The sequence below is a fragment of the Columba livia genome, chromosome 10 (genome assembly GCF_036013475.1).
Source record: "Columba livia isolate bColLiv1 breed racing homer chromosome 10, bColLiv1.pat.W.v2, whole genome shotgun sequence".
NCBI classification, from domain to species: domain Eukaryota; kingdom Metazoa; phylum Chordata; class Aves; order Columbiformes; family Columbidae; genus Columba; species Columba livia.
The window spans coordinates 22,541,924-22,559,929 of NC_088611.1; the positions used below are offsets into that span (position 1 = coordinate 22,541,924).

The 18,006-nt window shown below is 58.0% G+C and overlaps 2 protein-coding genes across 3 annotated transcripts; one reads left to right on the forward strand and one right to left on the reverse strand.

Moving 5' to 3' along the window:
• Positions 1 to 14: 14 nt before the first annotated feature.
• Positions 15 to 15,425, forward strand: LOC102083498 (cullin-associated NEDD8-dissociated protein 1). 2 transcript variants are annotated; one of them, XM_065075840.1, is made up of 15 exons: positions 15 to 588; positions 2,519 to 2,662; positions 3,881 to 4,035; positions 4,904 to 5,027; positions 5,629 to 5,885; positions 6,631 to 6,736; positions 7,373 to 7,512; positions 8,222 to 8,514; positions 9,249 to 9,390; positions 10,552 to 12,057; positions 12,377 to 12,472; positions 13,131 to 13,300; positions 13,393 to 13,557; positions 13,902 to 14,009; positions 14,157 to 15,425. In XM_065075840.1, the coding sequence occupies exons 1-15, from the start codon at positions 521 to 523 to the stop codon at positions 14,382 to 14,384; spliced, it is 3,702 nt and encodes a 1,233-aa protein (XP_064931912.1). In that variant the 5' UTR covers positions 15 to 520; the 3' UTR covers positions 14,385 to 15,425. The 2 variants fall into 2 exon arrangements, 1 of the variants encoding a protein (XP_064931912.1); XR_002421853.2 differs by having other exon boundaries at positions 378 to 588; positions 13,397 to 13,557.
• A 162-nt stretch (positions 15,426 to 15,587) lies between these two features.
• RPL32 (ribosomal protein L32) lies at positions 15,588 to 17,835 on the reverse strand. The gene is made up of 4 exons (XM_065075848.1): positions 17,613 to 17,835; positions 16,765 to 16,865; positions 16,358 to 16,539; positions 15,588 to 15,763 (listed from the first exon to the last, which is right to left on the reverse strand). Exons 2-4 carry the CDS (start codon positions 16,858 to 16,860, stop codon positions 15,634 to 15,636), a joined length of 408 nt encoding a protein of 135 aa, XP_064931920.1. The 5' UTR covers positions 16,861 to 16,865; positions 17,613 to 17,835; the 3' UTR covers positions 15,588 to 15,633.
• Positions 17,836 to 18,006: the final 171 nt, after the last annotated feature.

The window sequence follows — 18,006 nt, forward strand, 5'->3', positions numbered from 1 at the left end:
TTCCGGGGCGGGGCGAGTTCTCGGGTGCGCTGCCCGCGCTCCGCCGGCACCGGGCCGGTGTCCCCGCACAGCCCCAGCGCGGCCGTGCCTTGCGGGCAGGGGACGGAGCGCCGGCCGTGCCGCAGCTCTCCCGGGGGCTCACTCCCGCCTGGGGCTCCAGGGCAGCGTCCCGGCCCCGCGCCGGGTGCGGTCCCCACGCTGCCCCGAGCGCCGAGGCGCCCCCGCGGGGCAGGGGAGCCGGCATCGCCCCGCGGGGCCTGGGCGAGGCGCAGGGGCTGCCCGGCCCGGCCCTGCCCTGCCCGCCGGTGGCGCGGCCCCAGCCTTGCGTAGTGCGGGGAGGCACCGCCGAGCCCGGGGAAACCCCTTCTCGCCGGCCGGAGGGCTCCGCGCTGGGCAGTGCGGCCGGCAGGGGGCGCCCGCTCGGGTCCCGGTGCGGTCCCGGTGCCGTCCCGCCGCCTCGGGGGGCGCCCTGCGCCCCGGCCCCGCGCCCGCCGCCATCTTCCCGCGCAGCGCCGCCGCCATGGCCAGCGGCTCGTACCACATCTCCAGCCTCCTGGAGAAGATGACCTCCACCGACAAGGACTTCAGGTGCGGCCGGCGCGGCACGGGACGGGACGGGCTGCGGGGGGCCCTGCCCGCGGGATCCCGGCCCGGGGGCACCCCGGCGTCCGGAGCAGGTTCGGTGCCCCGACCCTGCTGCCGGTGACACCCGCTGTGCAGCCGGTTCTGGACCGGGGGATTCATCAGTCGGCTTTAGGGACGGTGTTCTCGCAGGGAGCAGCGGCGATCCCCTCGGGTGCTGCAGCGTGCGAGTGAGCGGGCATGGGAGCGCGAGGCGGGGTACAACCCTGATAGCACGACTTCACGTTCTCATTTGCTTTGCAAACAAAGAGCATCGTAGCAAAACCGCTGAAGTACTTTGTAGCTCGTTTTTCCGCTAGAAGGTTAGACTGTCAGCGCACTGAAAAAGCTGAGCCCTGTCACCCGGCGGAGGACGCTGCGGATACCGGCTGTGCTCGAATTGCTTTAGTAATTGTTTATTGCATGAAGGTGATGTTTGTGCCAGACTTGATCTTTTGAGCTCTTTTAGAAGAGAGGGATTAGTAATATCCTAAAAGAAGGTTGATTTTTGCAGAGGCTGCTGATGTTTTTTTTGCTGTTAAAACCAGTACTTTTCAAAGAAGTCAGTGCTGGAGTAGCTGCACAGACAGTTCAGACAATCTGAAGTTAATCCTGCAGATGAGACGTGCCCAACACCGGGCGTGTGGCACGCTGTGGCGATGTCCCTGGGCCATTTCCTCCCAGCACACGGTCAGACCTGACCCGTTGTCCTGAGTTTCACGGCCGGTTACAGGACCAGGTTTCACGCGCTTCCCCGGGACGGGTCCGTGCGCCGGGTTGCGCGGCCGCGGGCAGGACAGCAGCGGGTGCGGGACACTGCGCAGCCCGTGGCCATAATTGGTCATCCGTGTCCTGGCAGACACTGAGCTGCAAGTGCAGCTCCGTAGCTCTCGCAGAACCAAGAGCAGGTTGCGTATTGTTCGCACAGGGGCAGAGCGGCTCTGTTTCTGGATCTCGGGCTGGCTCTGGCGCCGCAGCGGTCCCTCCGTCCAGAGGGGGCGGCTCGCAGGCTGGAGGCGCGGCCGCTCCCTGGTGCTGGGGCTCTGACATGCTGGATGAGTTACATCAGAGCCTAATTTAAAGTGGAGGGGGCACTTGGGACACGAGAGGGACGAGCTTCTCTGTGGTTCCTTTTAGGCGCCCGTTCCTGTGCAGGGGCAAACATTGGAAAGGAACTGACACACCATAGCCATACTTAAATATCTCTGAACATCAGGCCTCCAAAATTTGGAGAGAGGGTTAAACAAGGAAAGAGGCTGAGTGTGCAGATGACACAAGTGTTTGGATTATTAAAGGCTCCCAGGACCTGAAGGATATAACAGCAATCTAAACAGAGCCTAGAGAATGTCTAAGGAATAGTTTGCATGGACTCATGACTTATTTTTCATTTTTGAGCTTGATAACCCGATCCCCTTCTGCATGTGTGGGCCCATAGTGCCAGTGCTACAGCAGGCAGACGGAACAGCGCCCGGCGCATTCCCAGACCCAGACTGGCTTTCCTGGGCCTGGCGGGTGGTGGAAAACACCACCATGACTTTTTCTAGCAGAATTAGCTGTCTTGGTTTAGTCACCGAGAAAAAACTCACGAGCTGCGTGCCCATCCATGTTAGAGTGGTAGTGTACCTCATCCCGGCTAGGAATTTGAAGGAGGAGAGAACCTATCTTCTCATTTTCACAGACTCCTTAGCTCAAGCCTTTTCACCAGCTACCTCTGCCCGAGGTTCCCACTCGTAAGTGGGCTTGTTGTTCAGAACAGTGTAAAGGGTTGTAAGTTACTCTTTGAAAATGTGTTTTCATACAAGCACAGATTGTCAAATTGCGTTGTCCAAGGTGTTGCGAAGGAAATGCATTTGTGTCTGTAGATCAGCCAACCCGCCTGTGCTGCCTGTCCTTTCAGGTTTATGGCCACCAACGACCTGATGGTGGAACTGCAGAAAGATTCCATAAAACTGGACGAAGACAGCGAGAAAAAGGTTGTGAAAATGCTTTTGAAATTGCTGGAGGACAAAAACGGGGAGGTCCAGAACCTCGCTGTCAAGTGGTAAGAGCCTCGGCGGTAGCTGCCGCGTTCCCGGGCAGGGCTGCAGGCCGCAGGTGCCGCCGGCACAGCGGGGCGTTCGGGGCCCCCGGCGGGGCGCTCACCGCGCTGCTTTCCCTCCCTCCGGGCTCGTGTTCAGAGCCGTGAGCACACCGATACGTCGTAGAAGCAGCAGGTGATTTTGGAAGTAGTTCAGTGTTTGTGGTGTGAATCTTACCACATGAAAAGTAGCATGCCTGAGGTTTTATTACTTTAGAGAGAAGCCCAGTTTAAAATTTTGGTCATCGGGGTCCTCTCCTTTCTCGGGCTTTGAAATCCAGCGCTGAATTTCCCAGTGGTCCTGCCTTTGCTGGACGTGGTACTGAGCATGTATAGCCCTTCCAGAATGGCATTTGAATTTCAGGCCCAACTCCTGCTCTTCCCGGGCATTTTCGTTAAAGTTTACGACGCACTTGTTGGTTTTCCCTGCTTTGATCCGGCTGTAGCCTGTGCTGTTGCTTTGCCTTTGACCTTTTCAAGGTTTTTTACATCCAAGTGGAAAAGGCAGCAGTTTCCTTTATTACGGCATCACCTGATGGAGGGACCCTGCTGCTGCCCTGCTCTTTCCTGCCTCGTTCCCCCAGCACGGCTGAATGGGAGTGTTCATTCTAGAAATGAAATTGAGTGGGTCAGTTCCCACGCAGGGCTCCAGAAGGGTGGGCCATTTAAAGATAACTTTGGGTTCCCGTCATTTTTCCTGCAGAAAAGTTTTTCTAATAATATTGATTTTAAAAAGTGCAGGGGAAAGGGCGACGTCTTCCCTGTGCTGTAATTCCGAGCGTCGGCTCAGGCAGAGGTTTTCACACACACGACAGAGGGCAATAGGTAGCTAATGTGTGAAAATCCATTTGGCATTTCCTCCTGGAAGGCAGTTTTTGATGGTACCTGCCTGTAGATTTTACCATTGCTCTGTGTAACACGTCTGTAGCAGCTGGTGTGAAATGCCCTCCTACAAACCTGATGTAAAACTGACTGAAGTCTGATGTAGAGTTAGCCGAGGCAGAGGTGCAGGGTATGGAAACCCGGAGCCGCAATGTGCTGCGGGATATCGGTACTCCGTATGTTTTGGTGATGTTTGCACTCGGGGCTGAGCTGCCTTTGAGGAGCAGTGAGCTGAGCACCCCTCTTGGCAGCAGAAAGCGTCCTCCTTCCTCTGCGTTCTCTCTGCGTTCTCCCGCACAGCCTGGGCCCGCTGGTTGGCAAAGTGAAGGAGTACCAGGTGGAAACTATCGTGGATACGCTGTGCACAAACATGTTATCCGACAAGGAACAGCTGCGGGATATCTCCAGCATCGGACTGAAAACAGTCATCGCCGAGCTGCCACCAGCATCTACAGGTACAGTGTCTGTCCCTGGTTGTCACGCTGAGGCGATCGGGAGTCACAGCCTTTGGGGAACACAGGAAAACTTGTAGTTCAGGGCCTAAAAGTTACAGATTCCATGTAATGAAGCGAGGAGAGAGAGTAGGTGGCCACGGCAGTGCTGCTGGATTTCGGGTTGGGACGAGAGCTGGAATCAAGATGCAAATGCTTGCTGAACTCCCTTCTCGATTTCTGCAGGATGTTAAGCTCTTGTGAGCCATCCTTTCAGAGTTCTTTCTGTAACACACGTCACACGCACTGAAGCTGGTGTAGGGTAGCAACAGATGAGTCGTCTCCCTAAGGGCTGGGATTGACTCTGTGTGTGTAGAAGGCAGCAAGAGCAGCGTGGGCTTGCTGCAAAACCGAGAGGCTGGACACCTGCCCCTGTGCTTTCTTCACCCGAAGCCCCGCGCCGGTGGTCGCTGTTGCTGCTCCCGTCTGCAGCAAAGGGGAGGTTGAGTCCCGCACAGAGCGCGTGCCTGGGGCAGCACCGAGCCCGCGTTGTGCAGCAGTTACCGGGGCGGCAGGGAGGTGCTTGTGCTTTGTCCCTGCTGCATCACCCAGGCTGCTCAGAACGGCGTGAGAAGCGCTTGTCCCCTCCTTGGAAACGTTTGTGCAATTTGAAGCTGCTTGTGCTTTGCACCGAACCAGAAAAAACCAAATGCATCGCAGCGCAGAGGGAGGGACCCGCTGCTCCGTGCGTGTCCACCTCCTCAGACAAAAGCTGTTCTGGTTAGGCGTCCCCGTGGTGATTTCTTCTTTTCTACTGTAGGAGGGATTAAATGCTTCTTAGCAGTAAAAAGCCTTATTTTTAACTGACAGTGGGGAAAAATCTCTCTTGCAGGTGCCACTATGACAGCGAATGTGTGCAAAAAGATCACAGCCCAGCTGACAGGAGCTGTTGGCAAGCAGGAGGATGTGTCTGTGCAGCTGGAGGCCCTGGACATCCTGTCAGATATGCTGAGCAGGTACCAGGGATCTCGTGGCAGCGGCCTGTGGCGGGGCTGCATCTATCTGTTTGCTTTCGATTTCTCTGTTTCCCTAATCCTGCTACAAGGACTTAAACCCGAAGGATCTGGGTTGGCTGCCCCGGGGAATATCTCAGCAGGGATGAGAGGTGGCGCGCTGAGCCCTCGGTGCTGGTGGTGGATCCCACGGAGGCTCCATTCACGCAGGTGTGGGGAGGGAGAGGGCAAAGCAGGGAAGTTTATTTTAGCCCCGCGATCTGATCACACATGCATTTTTTCCCCTGCTGCCTTTTTCTCACGTTACATAAGTCGGAGTGACAGTGTCATGTGTCAGCTGTGTGCAGGAAGTTATTGACAGACGCAGGTTGTCCAGAAGGGCACTGTCAAAACCGGGCTCCTCACGATGGAGACAAATAACTCTCCCCGTGCCACACTGAGCGAGTTCGTGTCCAGACCCAGGTGCCAAACCCACCCTTTTCCTCTCTCTCCCCCCAACATGCAGAGTCTTCATAGCTGAAGGATTTTCACATTTTTTGCTGGCAAGAGAGATTCTCCTGTGAGGCTTTGACTTTCACCTTCTGTCTTGTGCTGTTGATTGCAGACTAGGGGGGACACTCTACTCTTTCCATTCCTCCATTCTGAACTGCCTCCTTCCCCAGCTGACAAGCCCCAGGCTGGCAGTACGTAAAAGGGCCATCATTGCCTTGGGTCACCTTGTCTTGACCTGCAGTGGAAACATCTTCTCAGAGCTCATGGAGCATCTGCTTGCTGAGCTGAAGAGGAATGAGTCCACCTCTACTACCAGGACGTACATTCAGTGTGTCGCTGGCATCAGTAGGCAGGCTGGACACCGCATAGGTAGGACGAGTAGCTTGAATGGCGCTGGGGAACGTGCATGCGTTTGAGAGCAGCTCCTTTGAGTGGTGACAGCAGTGTGCTCGCTCTGGTCCCGACACACCAGCGGCTTGTGCTTTGTGGTTTGCTCTGTGCGCCTGAGCTGGCTCTGATCTCCACGGGGAGACTCTGGCTGCGCTTCTGTAGGGATTTCATCTCAAGGTCTTGCAGCACTTCCCTGGTCTGAATTAACACCCCTGGGAATTAGGTCAGCGGATTCACCCCATTTTAAATGAGAGGAGGAATAAAGGGCAGCATTCACCCAGAGGTGCTGGACACTGAACAGGCTCCCCAGGGAGGTGTCACGGCCCCAACCTGACAGCGTTCGAGAAGAGACTGGACAACGTCCTCAGACACACGGGGTGACCTGTGGGTGTCCTGTGCGGGGACAGGAGCTGGAACCGATGATCCTGTGGGTCCTTCCAGCTCAGGACATTCTGTGGTTCTATATTGTATTCCTGTGTGAAAGATCTGCCAGAGCTGAGATGAGGTCCTAGGAGATTTCTAACCACAGCTCTCTGTGACGGAGATGCCAGCGCGGGCTGAGGACAGGGAGCAGGGCCCGTCCGCCCAGAACCCGGCCAGGCCACGGGCCCGCGAGGAACGCTGTGCCGGGCACGCCGGGGCGGCGGCCGTGCCGGAGCTGTGGCTGCTGCGCTGAGCGGTGGCTGGAATGGCTCTTCACTGCTGCTTCCTTTGCCCTTCCCAGGAGAACATCTGGAGAAGATAATCCCTCTGGTTGTCCAGTACTGTAACGTGGAGGATGACGAGCTGCGAGAGTACTGCTTTCAGGCCTTCGAGTCTTTTGTGAGAAGGTGCGTGCCCCCCGGGAACAGCCGAGCCCCGTCCTGCGTGGCACTGTCCTCCCAGTGTAAATATCCGTCCCTGAGCGTCCGGCGCTGAGCGCCTTCCTGTGTGCGCCCTGTGGGGAAGGCAGCTCACAAGTGAGGTCCCCTCTGCACCTGCAGGGCTGGGCTGGAGCGCGGGCTGGTTTCTCTCAGCACGTGGGAGCGTGTGTGCGTTGGTGCCGCAGGAGGGGCAGTTTTCCGCATCCCTGGGGGATTCCTCGGCGGGACCTGCTCGCTGCTGCTGCCCGAGGGAGCGGGAGGCAGGACCGGGCTCCTCTTGTCTGGTCAAATGTTTGCTGCTCGTCTTGGGAAAGGAGCCCTGCAGAGCCCCTCGGGTTTTCTCCCCTGAAGGGAGGGTTCAGCCAGGTGCTTGAATTTATTTTCTTTACTGTTTTCCTTACACATATTGCACCCCCCAGGGGAGCGTGGTCTCGCTCCGTGCGCTGCAGGAAGGAGCGGCTCTGCTTTAATTCACGTCAACAAAACGTTCATACAGTGTGTGAAGCGTTTGAGGATCCTTTTGAGACGAATGATGATCTTTGGATATTTAAAATTGTTTAATCTTAATTTATTATCTCTTAGGATTTTTATTTGTCGTGATAGGTGCCCAAAGGAAATGGACCGTCACATCCCTAGTGTCATGGGCTTATGTTTGAAGTACATCACCTTTGACCCGAACTACAACTACGACAATGATGAGGAAGAGATGATGGAAACGGAAAACGGGGAGGATGAAGAGCAAGGTGCCTGCTCGTGAGGATGAACACTGGGTTAACACCTCTCCCCTCCCCGTCTGCTCACCCTCTGTGATGTTACTCTTCCGATCGGGTGTACTCTGAGGTGGATGTCGAGCCTTGGGCAGACAGGAGGGACCCTTTAGCGCCTGTTAGCTATAGGCAGCTTTCCAGAGTGTCTTTATTTGTAGTTACGTACAGTGTGGCAGCCAAGTGCAACAAGTAGAAGAAGTTCCCTGGAAGAAAGGCATTTTTGTTTACTTTCACGCTAATTGGGGTAAGATCTGGGCCGGCTTCCTGGAGAATGTTACGTGCTCTGCCAGTAGCATAGTAAATTGTTACGCTGTTTGTGCCATCCAGGAATTGCTAAGACAAATATTTACATATTTCTGGATTTAAAATCTGGAAACCTCATTCTCCCTTTAAAACAAAAGCCTTGATGCCTGCGCCGCAGCAGCCAGTAAGGGTTGTAAGATTAAGGTTTATTCTCCATCAGCTCTTACCTGGAACAGAAGAACCTGGCACAGGGCAGCCCTGGGTCACCTGGCTGGTTGTGACGTCTGTAGGGACAGGCTGTTGGGGACAGCTTCATGTTCCCATGTGTGACTGGTGTCCGTTTGTCTGGTCAGCTGCAGGGGGAAGCTCTGCGGATCGAGTGGTGCTCCAGCTCTGGTTTTCTCATGGTGGCGAGTCTTGTTTTCCCTTGTCTTCTTCCCAGAAAGCGATGACGAGTACAGCGACGACGACGACATCAGCTGGAAAGTGCGCAGGTCTGCGGCGAAGTGCCTGGAGGCCATCGTCAGCAGCAGGCACGACCTCCTGCAGGACTTCTACAAAACTCTGTCCCCAGTCTTGATAAGCAGATTCAAAGAGAGGGAGGAGAACGTCAAAGCTGACATCTTCAGCGCTTACATCTCCCTGCTGAAGCAAACACTGCCCATCCAGAGCTGGCTCCACACTTCGGATGCCACGGGCAAAGATGACGTTCCCCTGACGATGCTTCAGAACCAGGTGCGTGAGGAGGTGGTGGCTGGCGAAATCGGAGAGCGACTGAGTGACGTCTGTACCGTGCCGCCCATGGACGTGCCTGGTGGTTACACAGGGGACCTCATCTGAGCATCCAGCTCAGTTCGTTATGGGACAGCAGGCGGTGGCGTCCCGGGCAGCTTGTGTTTGTGCACAGTCTGCACGTCGCTGCTGGTCACACAAATGATAGTGGAAGCAGTTCTTCTGACGCGCTGCTTTAATTCAGAAGCATGCTGGAGGAGGTGCGGTCAGGATGGTTGAGCCACGCAGGCTGGTCAGGGCCTGCCTGGCCCAGTGTCCTGACGCTGTGGCCCACACGTGCCATTTTAGAAGACATGAGAGACATTGGCAACGACTGTGTTGTTATAGAGTAGCATGGCTGTGAAAGCAGCTTTTTCTGGCCGATGCTGCTTCTGACCGGTGAGCCCTTGAAGCAGGAGGGTTGACATTCATGCCAAAATATAATTACATCACTGATAAATCATCTTCCCCTCCAGCTTTTCTGTTCATGTAACTTTTCTTCCTGTGCACTGTCCTGTAACCTGTCCCGAGTCCATTCTCTGGTGGACAGGGGCACTGCTTCTTGCTGTCCCCGCCGGGTGTCTGGCTGTGCTGTGGGTGCCTCCGGCTCAGCCGAACAAGCCGCTCTGGTGGCGCCGCGCTGTGCGCTGCCAGCTGGGGCAACTGACACGTTTCTGGTTTTCTTTTCCAAACTGCAGGTCCCCAGCATCATCAAGGCCTTGCACAAGCAGCTGAAGGACAAGAGCATGAAATCCCGGCAGGGCTGTTTCAGCCTCCTGACCGAGCTGGCCAACGTCCTTCCCGGCTGCCTGGCGGAGCACGTCCCTGCGCTGGTCCCCGGTAAAGCTCCCCGCGCAGGGCCGGCTCCGGCCGTTCCCACAGAGCGCTCCTTGCCTGCGTGCCCCAGTTCCATTGCTGTGTGTCACCCCCGCTCAGTGTCAGGACGTGCACGTCACGTTCAGCTCCGTGGGGACGTGGGAGCAGCCCCCAGGCGGTCCCGCGCGTTCCACCAGCCCCTCCGCCTCAGGAGAACCTGTTCCAGCCCCCTGGGAACAGGCTGGGAACCACCTGGAAACTGGGCCTGCTGAGACACAAGTGACATTTGCTGTTGCAAAATTTAGTGGCATTTCAAGAATTATGTGCACTGACTTTATTTAATTTGTGCGGCCACGCTTTTCCCTGAGCTTTCCTGCCTGCAGGTTCACGAAGAATCCCGCTCTGCAGAAAGGCTCGTGGTGCTGAGCTCCTGCCTTTGCTCTTGGTGTGACTCTATGGGAGATACAAAAGAAGTCTCCTGTGGTTGTCCCCAGGCCTGATCCATGCACCTCCCTCTTATGAATGAATAGTTTGGGAAAAACCATTCAACCCAAGAGTCCAGCACGACTTCAGGGGTGGCAGGCAGCGTCGATCTAAATGTTTGTTGTTAAGTCTCCCGGGAAGCATGAATATAGCCACAGAAACTGGCCTTGGAAGTGCCTCCCTTTCCAAAGGCACTCCATCTCCAGTGGTCCACGGTTATGTTCCAACAGTGCCAACAGAAGCTGTAAAACAGATAAACATCAGAGCCCTGGCTGCTTTTTATTTTGGTTTTAAAGACCCCCCAGAAGTGTGCGGGAAACCTCCGAACGCGCGTTCCTGCTGCCCGGGTGCCCGCTGTGCGGACAGCGCTTTCCCTGCGTGTTGTCGTGCCCGTGTGCGCGTGGCACGCCGTCTCTTCTCACCCCAGCCCAGGATGAACGTTCAAATTAACTTTTTAAAAGGTTTCTGTAGCCCTCCATCCAGGAGTGGTGCGGAGAACAGTTGTGTCGGCATTGCCGCTCCCTGGAAAGCAGAATGCAGCGCTTTGCAGAGAGCAGCTCTTTAATGCCTTTTATGTCTTGGGTGGGGAGAGGAAAGAAAGAAACCAGGTTCAGATTGTGTCCAGTTTTTGAATGGGGGGGTGGGTTTGATAACAACCACCTGCTGAGATAGGACAGTGGTCATTGTTGTCTCTTCACACAGGTATTGTGTTCTCCTTGGCCGACAAATCCAGCTCGTCCAACATGAGGATTGACACACTGTCTTTCCTTCACGTCCTCCTGTGCAACCACGAGCCGGAGGTGTTTCATCCTCACATCAAGACGCTGCTGCCTCCCGTGGTGGCCTGTATCGGAGACCCCTTCTACAAGATCACCTCAGAAGCTCTGCTGGTCACGCAGCAGCTGGTGAAAGTGATCAGGCCTTTAGACAAACCGTGCGCGTTGGACGCCAAGCCCTACGTGAAGGACCTTTTCCCCGGCACGCTGAAGCGACTGAAGGCCGCCGACATCGACCAGGAGGTGAAGGAGCGTGCCATCTCCTGCATGGGACAGATCATCTACAGCCTGGGAGACCACCTGAGCACCGACCTCCAGCCAACCCTGAAGATATTTCTGGAGAGGCTCAAAAACGAAATCACCAGATTGACAACGGTCAAAGCATTAACTTTGATTGCTAGTTCTCCACTGAAAATAGATTTGAGACCCATTCTAGGGGAAGGCTTCCCCATTCTGGCTTCCTTCTTGAGAAAGAACCAACGGGCCTTGAAGCTGAGCACTCTGACTGCTCTGGACACCCTGGTGAAGAACTACAGGGACAGCCTCAAGCCGCCCATGATCGAGTCTGTGCTCACGGAGCTCCCCGCGCTCATTACCGAGAACGACATGCACGTTTCCCAGGTGGCCATCGCGTTCCTTACGACGTTAGCTGAGGTTTATCCGTCCTGCATCTCCAAGATCAGCGGTTCCGTTCTGGCCGAGATCCTGCAGCTGGTGCACTCGCCGCTGCTGCAGGGCGGAGCGCTGGGCGCCATCACCGCCTTCTTCCAGGCGCTGGTGCTCACCAAGGCGGCCGGCGCGGGCCGCGCGGAGCTGATGAAGCAGCTGACTGCGCCCGTTTACTGCTCCGGCGCCGCGGGGGGGACCGTGACATTGCACAAACAGGCGTATTACTCCATCGCAAAGTGCGTGGCAGCGCTTTCCTCGGCCTGCCCCAAGGAAGCCCCTGCGACCGTCACCCAGTTTATCCAGGACGTCAAAAGCCCCAAGTCCAGCTCTGCGGTCAAGGTGCTGGCTTTCCTTTCGCTGGCAGAGATGGGCCGCACCACGAACCTCAGCGCGCAGAGAGAGCTCAAAACCGTCATCCTGGAAGCGTTCGCTTCCCCCAGCGAAGAGGTGAAATCCGCTGCGTCCTACGCGCTGGGGAACATCAGCGTGGGGAACCTGCAGGAGTATCTGCCCTTCATGCTGCGGGAGATCGGCAGCCAGCCCAAGCGGCAGTACCTGCTGCTGCACTCGCTGAAGGAAGTCATCAGCTCCGCCCCGGCCGACGGCCTCAAGCCGCACGTGGAGGACATCTGGGCTCTGCTTTTCAAGCACTGCGAGTGCGCAGAGGAGGGGACGCGCAACGTGGTGGCCGAGTGCCTGGGGAAGCTGACGCTGGTGAACCCCGCCGAGCTGCTGCCCCGGCTGGAGAAGCAGCTCTGCTCCGGTAAGGGGTGGGGAACGCCTCGTTCTGCTGGGAAAGCTCTGTGAAGTGCTGGTGGGTTCAACAGGGAGCAGAGCGTGCGCAGAGGCGAGGAGGAGCCGGAGGGATCTCAGCAAGGGGGCTCAGAGCAGCGCTGGGGTGCAGGAGCGTGTCTGCGCGGGGACTGCACGTGGGGCCGTGCGGGATTTAAACAAGGCTGTTGTTAAGACAAATCCTCTTTATCTCTCATGTTTAACGGGATCAAGAGCAGAATGTGCATTTCGCGGTTACAGCAGTGATTTTGTCTTGATCTCCCACTGTTCTAACTCGCACCTCCGTGCAGGCTCTCCGCACGCCCGCAGCACGGTGGTGACCGCCGTCAAGTTCACGATCGCAGACCAGCCGCAGCCCATCGACGCGCTCCTGAAGGGCTGCATAGGTAGGGGCAGGGGCGGCCGGGTCGGTAGCAGCCCGGGGGTTCCACACCTGTGTGACCCTCATCCAATCCCTGTGGCTTTTACCGTGTTTCTCTGCTTTCGGCATTGAAGAGCAAGACTGCCACTGAGCCCTCGTTACGTGCCCTGATACGTTGCTCATGGGCATGTCCTGTTGGTGACAGGTTTTTAGGGAGCTTAAGGTCCTTCTGTGTTTGAACTTATGATTCAAGCACCTCATGACAAGGATCTTGTGAAATATAACCCACATTTAAAGGGTCTTGTGTCCAAGGACCCACATCTCAGATCTGTTGTATAAAACTCGGCCTTCTGTTTCACAGAAGTCTGAGCAGATGAGATCTGAGCAAGGAAAAGCAAAACCAAAATCAGAACCGAACGTCCTTGAATACCAAAGCTTGTGATGGGACTTGAGGATGAGGCAGCTGGAGCCATGCAGTTTGTTTTTATGCCCAAATGCAGGAAAGTCATGTTTCTCCCATTTACTAAATCCCACACGGAGGGAGGGAACGCATCTCGGGTCTCTGTTAGGCTGCAGCCCTAGAGTTACTTTACCGTAGGCGTCTCCTACCCAGGCTCCTTGTGATGTACTGTTAAACAGTTAGAGCGCCGCAGCAGGCTGACCCGTGTGTTCTTATCCCACAGGTGACTTCTTAAAAACCCTTCAGGACCCAGACCTGAACGTTCGGCGCGTGGCTTTAGCCTTGTTTAACTCTGCTGCGCACAACAAGCCTTCTTTAATCCGAGATTTACTGGGCGCGGTTCTGCCCAGCCTGTATAACGAAACGAAGGTCAGGCGGGAGCTCATCCGGGAGGTACGTCCTTGGCTGGGCTGGGGCGCAGTGGGCCGGTGAGCTTGTCACCCTGGCTGCTGCTGGGTGACAGCTGCAGTTTTGTCTTGTTTAAGGTAGAAATGGGGCCATTCAAGCACACAGTGGATGACGGCCTGGACGTGAGGAAAGCTGCTTTCGAATGCATGTACACGCTGCTGGAAAGCTGCCTGGACCGACTGGACATCTACGAGTACCTGAACCACGTGGAGGACGGGCTGAAGGACCACTATGACATCCGGGTGTGTGCGGGGCCGTAGCCGGGGTGGTGACAGCAGGGCGGTGCTGCGCTCCCTGGGAGCCTGGCCTTGAGATGAGCCGGTGTCACCACACGGGCTGTCCCTGCCGTGCCGTTCCCTGACATTGTCCAGCTCTAGTTTGGCTGTAGTGGCCTTGAAAACACAATCCTGGTGGAGCTGGTTTTATAGGAAAATTGCCCACATATAAAATACCCGTGAGTTGGCACTTGCTCAGTGGGGACAGTGACACTGTATTAAAAATAATATAGTGTTGTCGTTGCTGATGCCTCACAGCTTAGCAGGAAACGCTGCATCCTTCTCATGCCATGTTTGATTTCCTGGCGCAGATGCTGACGTTCATCATGATGGCCCGGCTCTCCGCACTGTCTCCCAACGCCGTGCTGCAGCGGCTCGAGCGCCTGATCGAGCCCCTCCGGGCAACCTGCTCCACCAAGGTGAGACCGGGCGCTGTGCCGCCGCGCTGGGCTCTGCCGCAAAGCCCCGGTGCTGCCGGTGCCCGGCGCTGCTCCGGGCCGCCGCTCCTGCTGGTCCCGCTCTTTGTGCCGCTGCTGTCAGCTCAAAACAGTGCTTTGTGTTTGCAGGTGAAAGCGGGTTCCGTGAAGCAGGAGTTTGAGAAGCAGGACGAGCTGAAGCGATCTGCCATGAGAGCGGTGGCTGCTCTCCTCACCATCCCCGAAGTGGAGAAGAGCCGCGTGATGGCCGAGTTCTCCTCTCAGATCAGAGCCAACCCCGAAATGGCGTCACTGTTTGAGAGCATCCAGAAGGATTCTGCTTCCCTTCCCACCTCGGAGTCCATGGACATGAGCTGAGACCTGCCGGTGACGCCGCCACCCCTGCCCTCCGATGCGTTAACCCAGAGAGACCTGCAGAGCGCCACCGAGCTGGGCTGCGACAGCGGGAGCCACCGCGGCAGGGACGGGGCAGAGCGGCTGCTCCAGCTGCGCTTGCACCAGAGACCCCGAGTCACAAGGAGACGTGTGAGATGAGGGAAATGTGTCCTGACGCGGGGGCGGGGTGGGAAAATGGAGGTTCTGATTTTCCAGCCAGTCTTTCAGGGGCTTACGAAGCAATCTGAATTGAGAGTGGTTCCGTGGTAATGGAACCCGCTGCCTGAAATATTTCCTTACTGCATAGAAGGAAAAATAGTTTAAAACCTTTTTTTAAAACTACTGCACATGCACTTTCTACCCCAAATTGCCTGAAGAATATATTTATACCGTTTCACTAAGTAACATGGCTGAAAACCAGAAGTCACGTCCTTGGTTGGTGATGAGCATCACAAGCACAGACCCGTTTCAAAACCAGACTTGAGGAGCCAAGTGGCCGGAGCCGCTGGGGGCAGCTCTTCCCCCCTCCCGCTGGGGCTCCATTCACCCCAGCTCGGGGTCCTTGCTGCGCTGGGGCCGCGGGAAGCTCCCGCCTTGCGTTTTTATGGTGTTAACTGCAGCGTACCTCAGCCAGCCATCTCCCAAAAGCCAGTTACTCATTGCGGTACAGTCCAGACCTCACGCTGCGCCTCCTGCATCGAGCGCCGTTTGTGGTCCCCCGGGCGGTTCTGCTGCGACAGGCACGCGCAGCCCGCACAGACCCTGTGCACTTGGGAACTTTGCCTGCGGCGGCTGTTGGGCTCAAACCTCGCTTTGCATAGGGGAGAAAAAGCCTTAAGAGACAGAGGGGATGTAACAGCAAGTCACGAGCCCTAGGCCACCACGACACGCTTCTGGTAGCCATGGCAGCTTCATTTCTCTGGGTTTGACAGAGTGGTTGATGTGAAAAGTATTTATATAGTGCCGTGTGGAAGAACAGCCATTCTGTTTGAGTAGTACAGCAAATAAAAACGCACTCGTGAAGGTGTGTGCGCTCATTGCTGACCGCGTCGGCTGTCACAGCCACGCCGCGCGGCGCTGCTGCGGGTGGCTCCGGCAGAGCCGGCGCAGGCAGCGGGTGCAGCGGGGCCGTGGCGCTGCAGACCCCGAGTCCTCCCCTTCAGCCACTCACAACAGCCACCCTGGTGGGTTTTTACACTTTATTAAATACATCTCGGCTGCAGGAGCCGCTCTATTCGTTCTCCTCGCTGCGCAGTCTGGCGTTGGGATTGGTGATCTTGATGGCGAGCTGGGCCGCTCTCTCCACGATGATCTTGCGGTTCTTGGAGGAGACGTTGTGAGCAATCTCTGCGCAGTACGACCTGAGGAAACAGCCGGCGCCTCAGCCTGGGCCCAGCGCCCGCAAACAGCCGGGCCCAGCACCCGCAAACAGCCCGGGCCCAGCGCCGGCCTAGCGCCCGCAAACAGCCGGGCCCAGCACCCGCAAACAGCCCGGGCCCAGCGCCGGCCTAGCGCCCGCAAACAGCCCGCGCCCAGCGGCCGCGTTGCTGCTCCCAGGGAACCAGCCACCCCCAGCCAAGCCCGACCCGTCCAGACTCCCGCACAGCTCCGCTCCCACCCGCTCTCTTATGAACAAGGAACTGGTGAGAAGTAGCTTTTTATGGTGTTAATTACGACTCCTACTGCTTTGTTATGAAAGTGCTACTCATAGATGTAGGCCTGCGTCCCAACAGCTGGAAGCCACAGTTCGGTCACTGCTTTATCACAGTGCTGCAGTACAGCGCCGTTTGCCACCATCGTAACATCGGATTGTTGCCAAAGGTACAAATTCACTGGCCCCAAGACACCCTGTGCCCCCTGTGAGCGGCTCTGCCACCCATCACCCCGCAGCACCGCAGCTCTATGGAAACCACCGCAGCCCCCCCGCCGCGCTGCCCAGAGCCCCGCGGACTCACCTGTTGCTCATCATGAGCACCTCCAGCTCCTTGACGTTGTGGACCAGGAACTTCCTGAAGCCCGTGGGCAGCATGTGCTTCGTCTTCTTATTGCTGCCGTAGCCGATGTTGGGCATCAGGATCTGGCCCTTGAACCGCCGGCGAACTCTGTTATCGATACCTCTCGGCTTACGCCAGTTGCGCTGAGGAAACGCAGAAAATACGCAGTGATTACGAGACCGGTCTGAGAACACCGGCCCCTGGGCAACAGCTCTAGCAAAACCCTTCTCCGGAAAGGCCAGGCTGTCCCGCCCGGCCCGCAGCTTCAGCACCGAACCTCCGTGCTTTAATTCGCCATCCACCCCAACGGCAACCCCGTCTGACTGCCCCAGAATTCGTTTTATAAGGAATTTCGTGTGACTCCTTACCTTGATCTTGACATAGCGGTCAGACTGGTGGCGGATGAACTTCTTGGTCCTCTTCTTGACGATTTTAGGTTTGACGAGAGGCCTGAGGGCAGGCATGGTGCCTAGGACGGGCAGGCGGGATGAGGGGGGACCCGGGCGAGCGCAGGGGCGCGCTGCCCCGCGCGGCAGCTGTAGCAGCGCCTCTTCCCCGCGCGGCCACGCCAGGCCAGCCGGGGAATGGGTGTCCGGCTGCGCTCCTGTCCCTCCCGCCTCCGAAGCTGGCAGAGCACCGGCAGCTCTCCAGATGCGATCCTGGGAGGTGCTCACGGCCCCCGCCACCGCCCGCCCGTCCCGCTCCCCGCACCCGCGTCCCGCCGCGCCGACAGCGGCGCGAGCCCTGCTCCCGACGGGCAAAAGCCCCTAGAACTCACCGAACGCAAAGCAGCGGCTTCGGCTGCCGCCGCGCCGCGGGAACGCGCAGCCCCGCCGCGGGAACGCGCAGCCCGAGCACTAACGACAAAAGTGGCGATTTTCGCTCACAGCCCCCGGCTCCGCTTCAGGGGAAACGACCCGCGCCCGGCGGCCCCGGGCCCGCACCCGCTCCCGCACCGCGGCCCAGCCGGCTCGGCCAGCGCTCCCACCCCCGGAGCATCCCCGCGGCAGGGCCCCGCGCCCCGGCACGCAGAGCCCCCGGCCCCGAGAGGCCGCCGGGGAGGCCCCGGCCCTGCGGCCCGCGGCGAGCGGCGGAGGGCAGTGGGACCTGCCCGGGGGAGCGGCCGCGCCGGGCCCGCGGCCCCCGCGGGGCGGATGGGGGCGGATGGGGGCGGATGAGGGAGGATGAGGGAGGATGGCGGCGGATCGGGACTCACCGGGTGCGCGATGGCGCCGTCCGCGGCAGCGCCCGCCGAGAGAAGGGGCGGTCCCGCGCGGGGGCTGATGGGAAGCACGGAAGGTCCTGTCAGGTCCTTGCGGTGCCGCGCCTGCGCAGTGCGGGCAGCGGGGCCTCGCAGGGCAGCGAGCGCCTGCCGGGAGGTTCTGCCGGGGGGGTCGCCCCGCGGGGGCGTCCCGGGAGAACGGATCGGTGCTTCCCGCCGCGCCTCGAGCCGTGCTTTTGCCACGAGTCTGCCAGGACCTGCGTGGCGTCACCTCCGCCAGGCTGTGCCGAGGCGCTACTTCCGCCAGGCCCGCTGGGCGCCACCTGGCGGGCGGGTGGTGCCCCCGCCCTGCAGCCCCCGGTGCCGCCCGCCGCGCACGCGCGTCCAC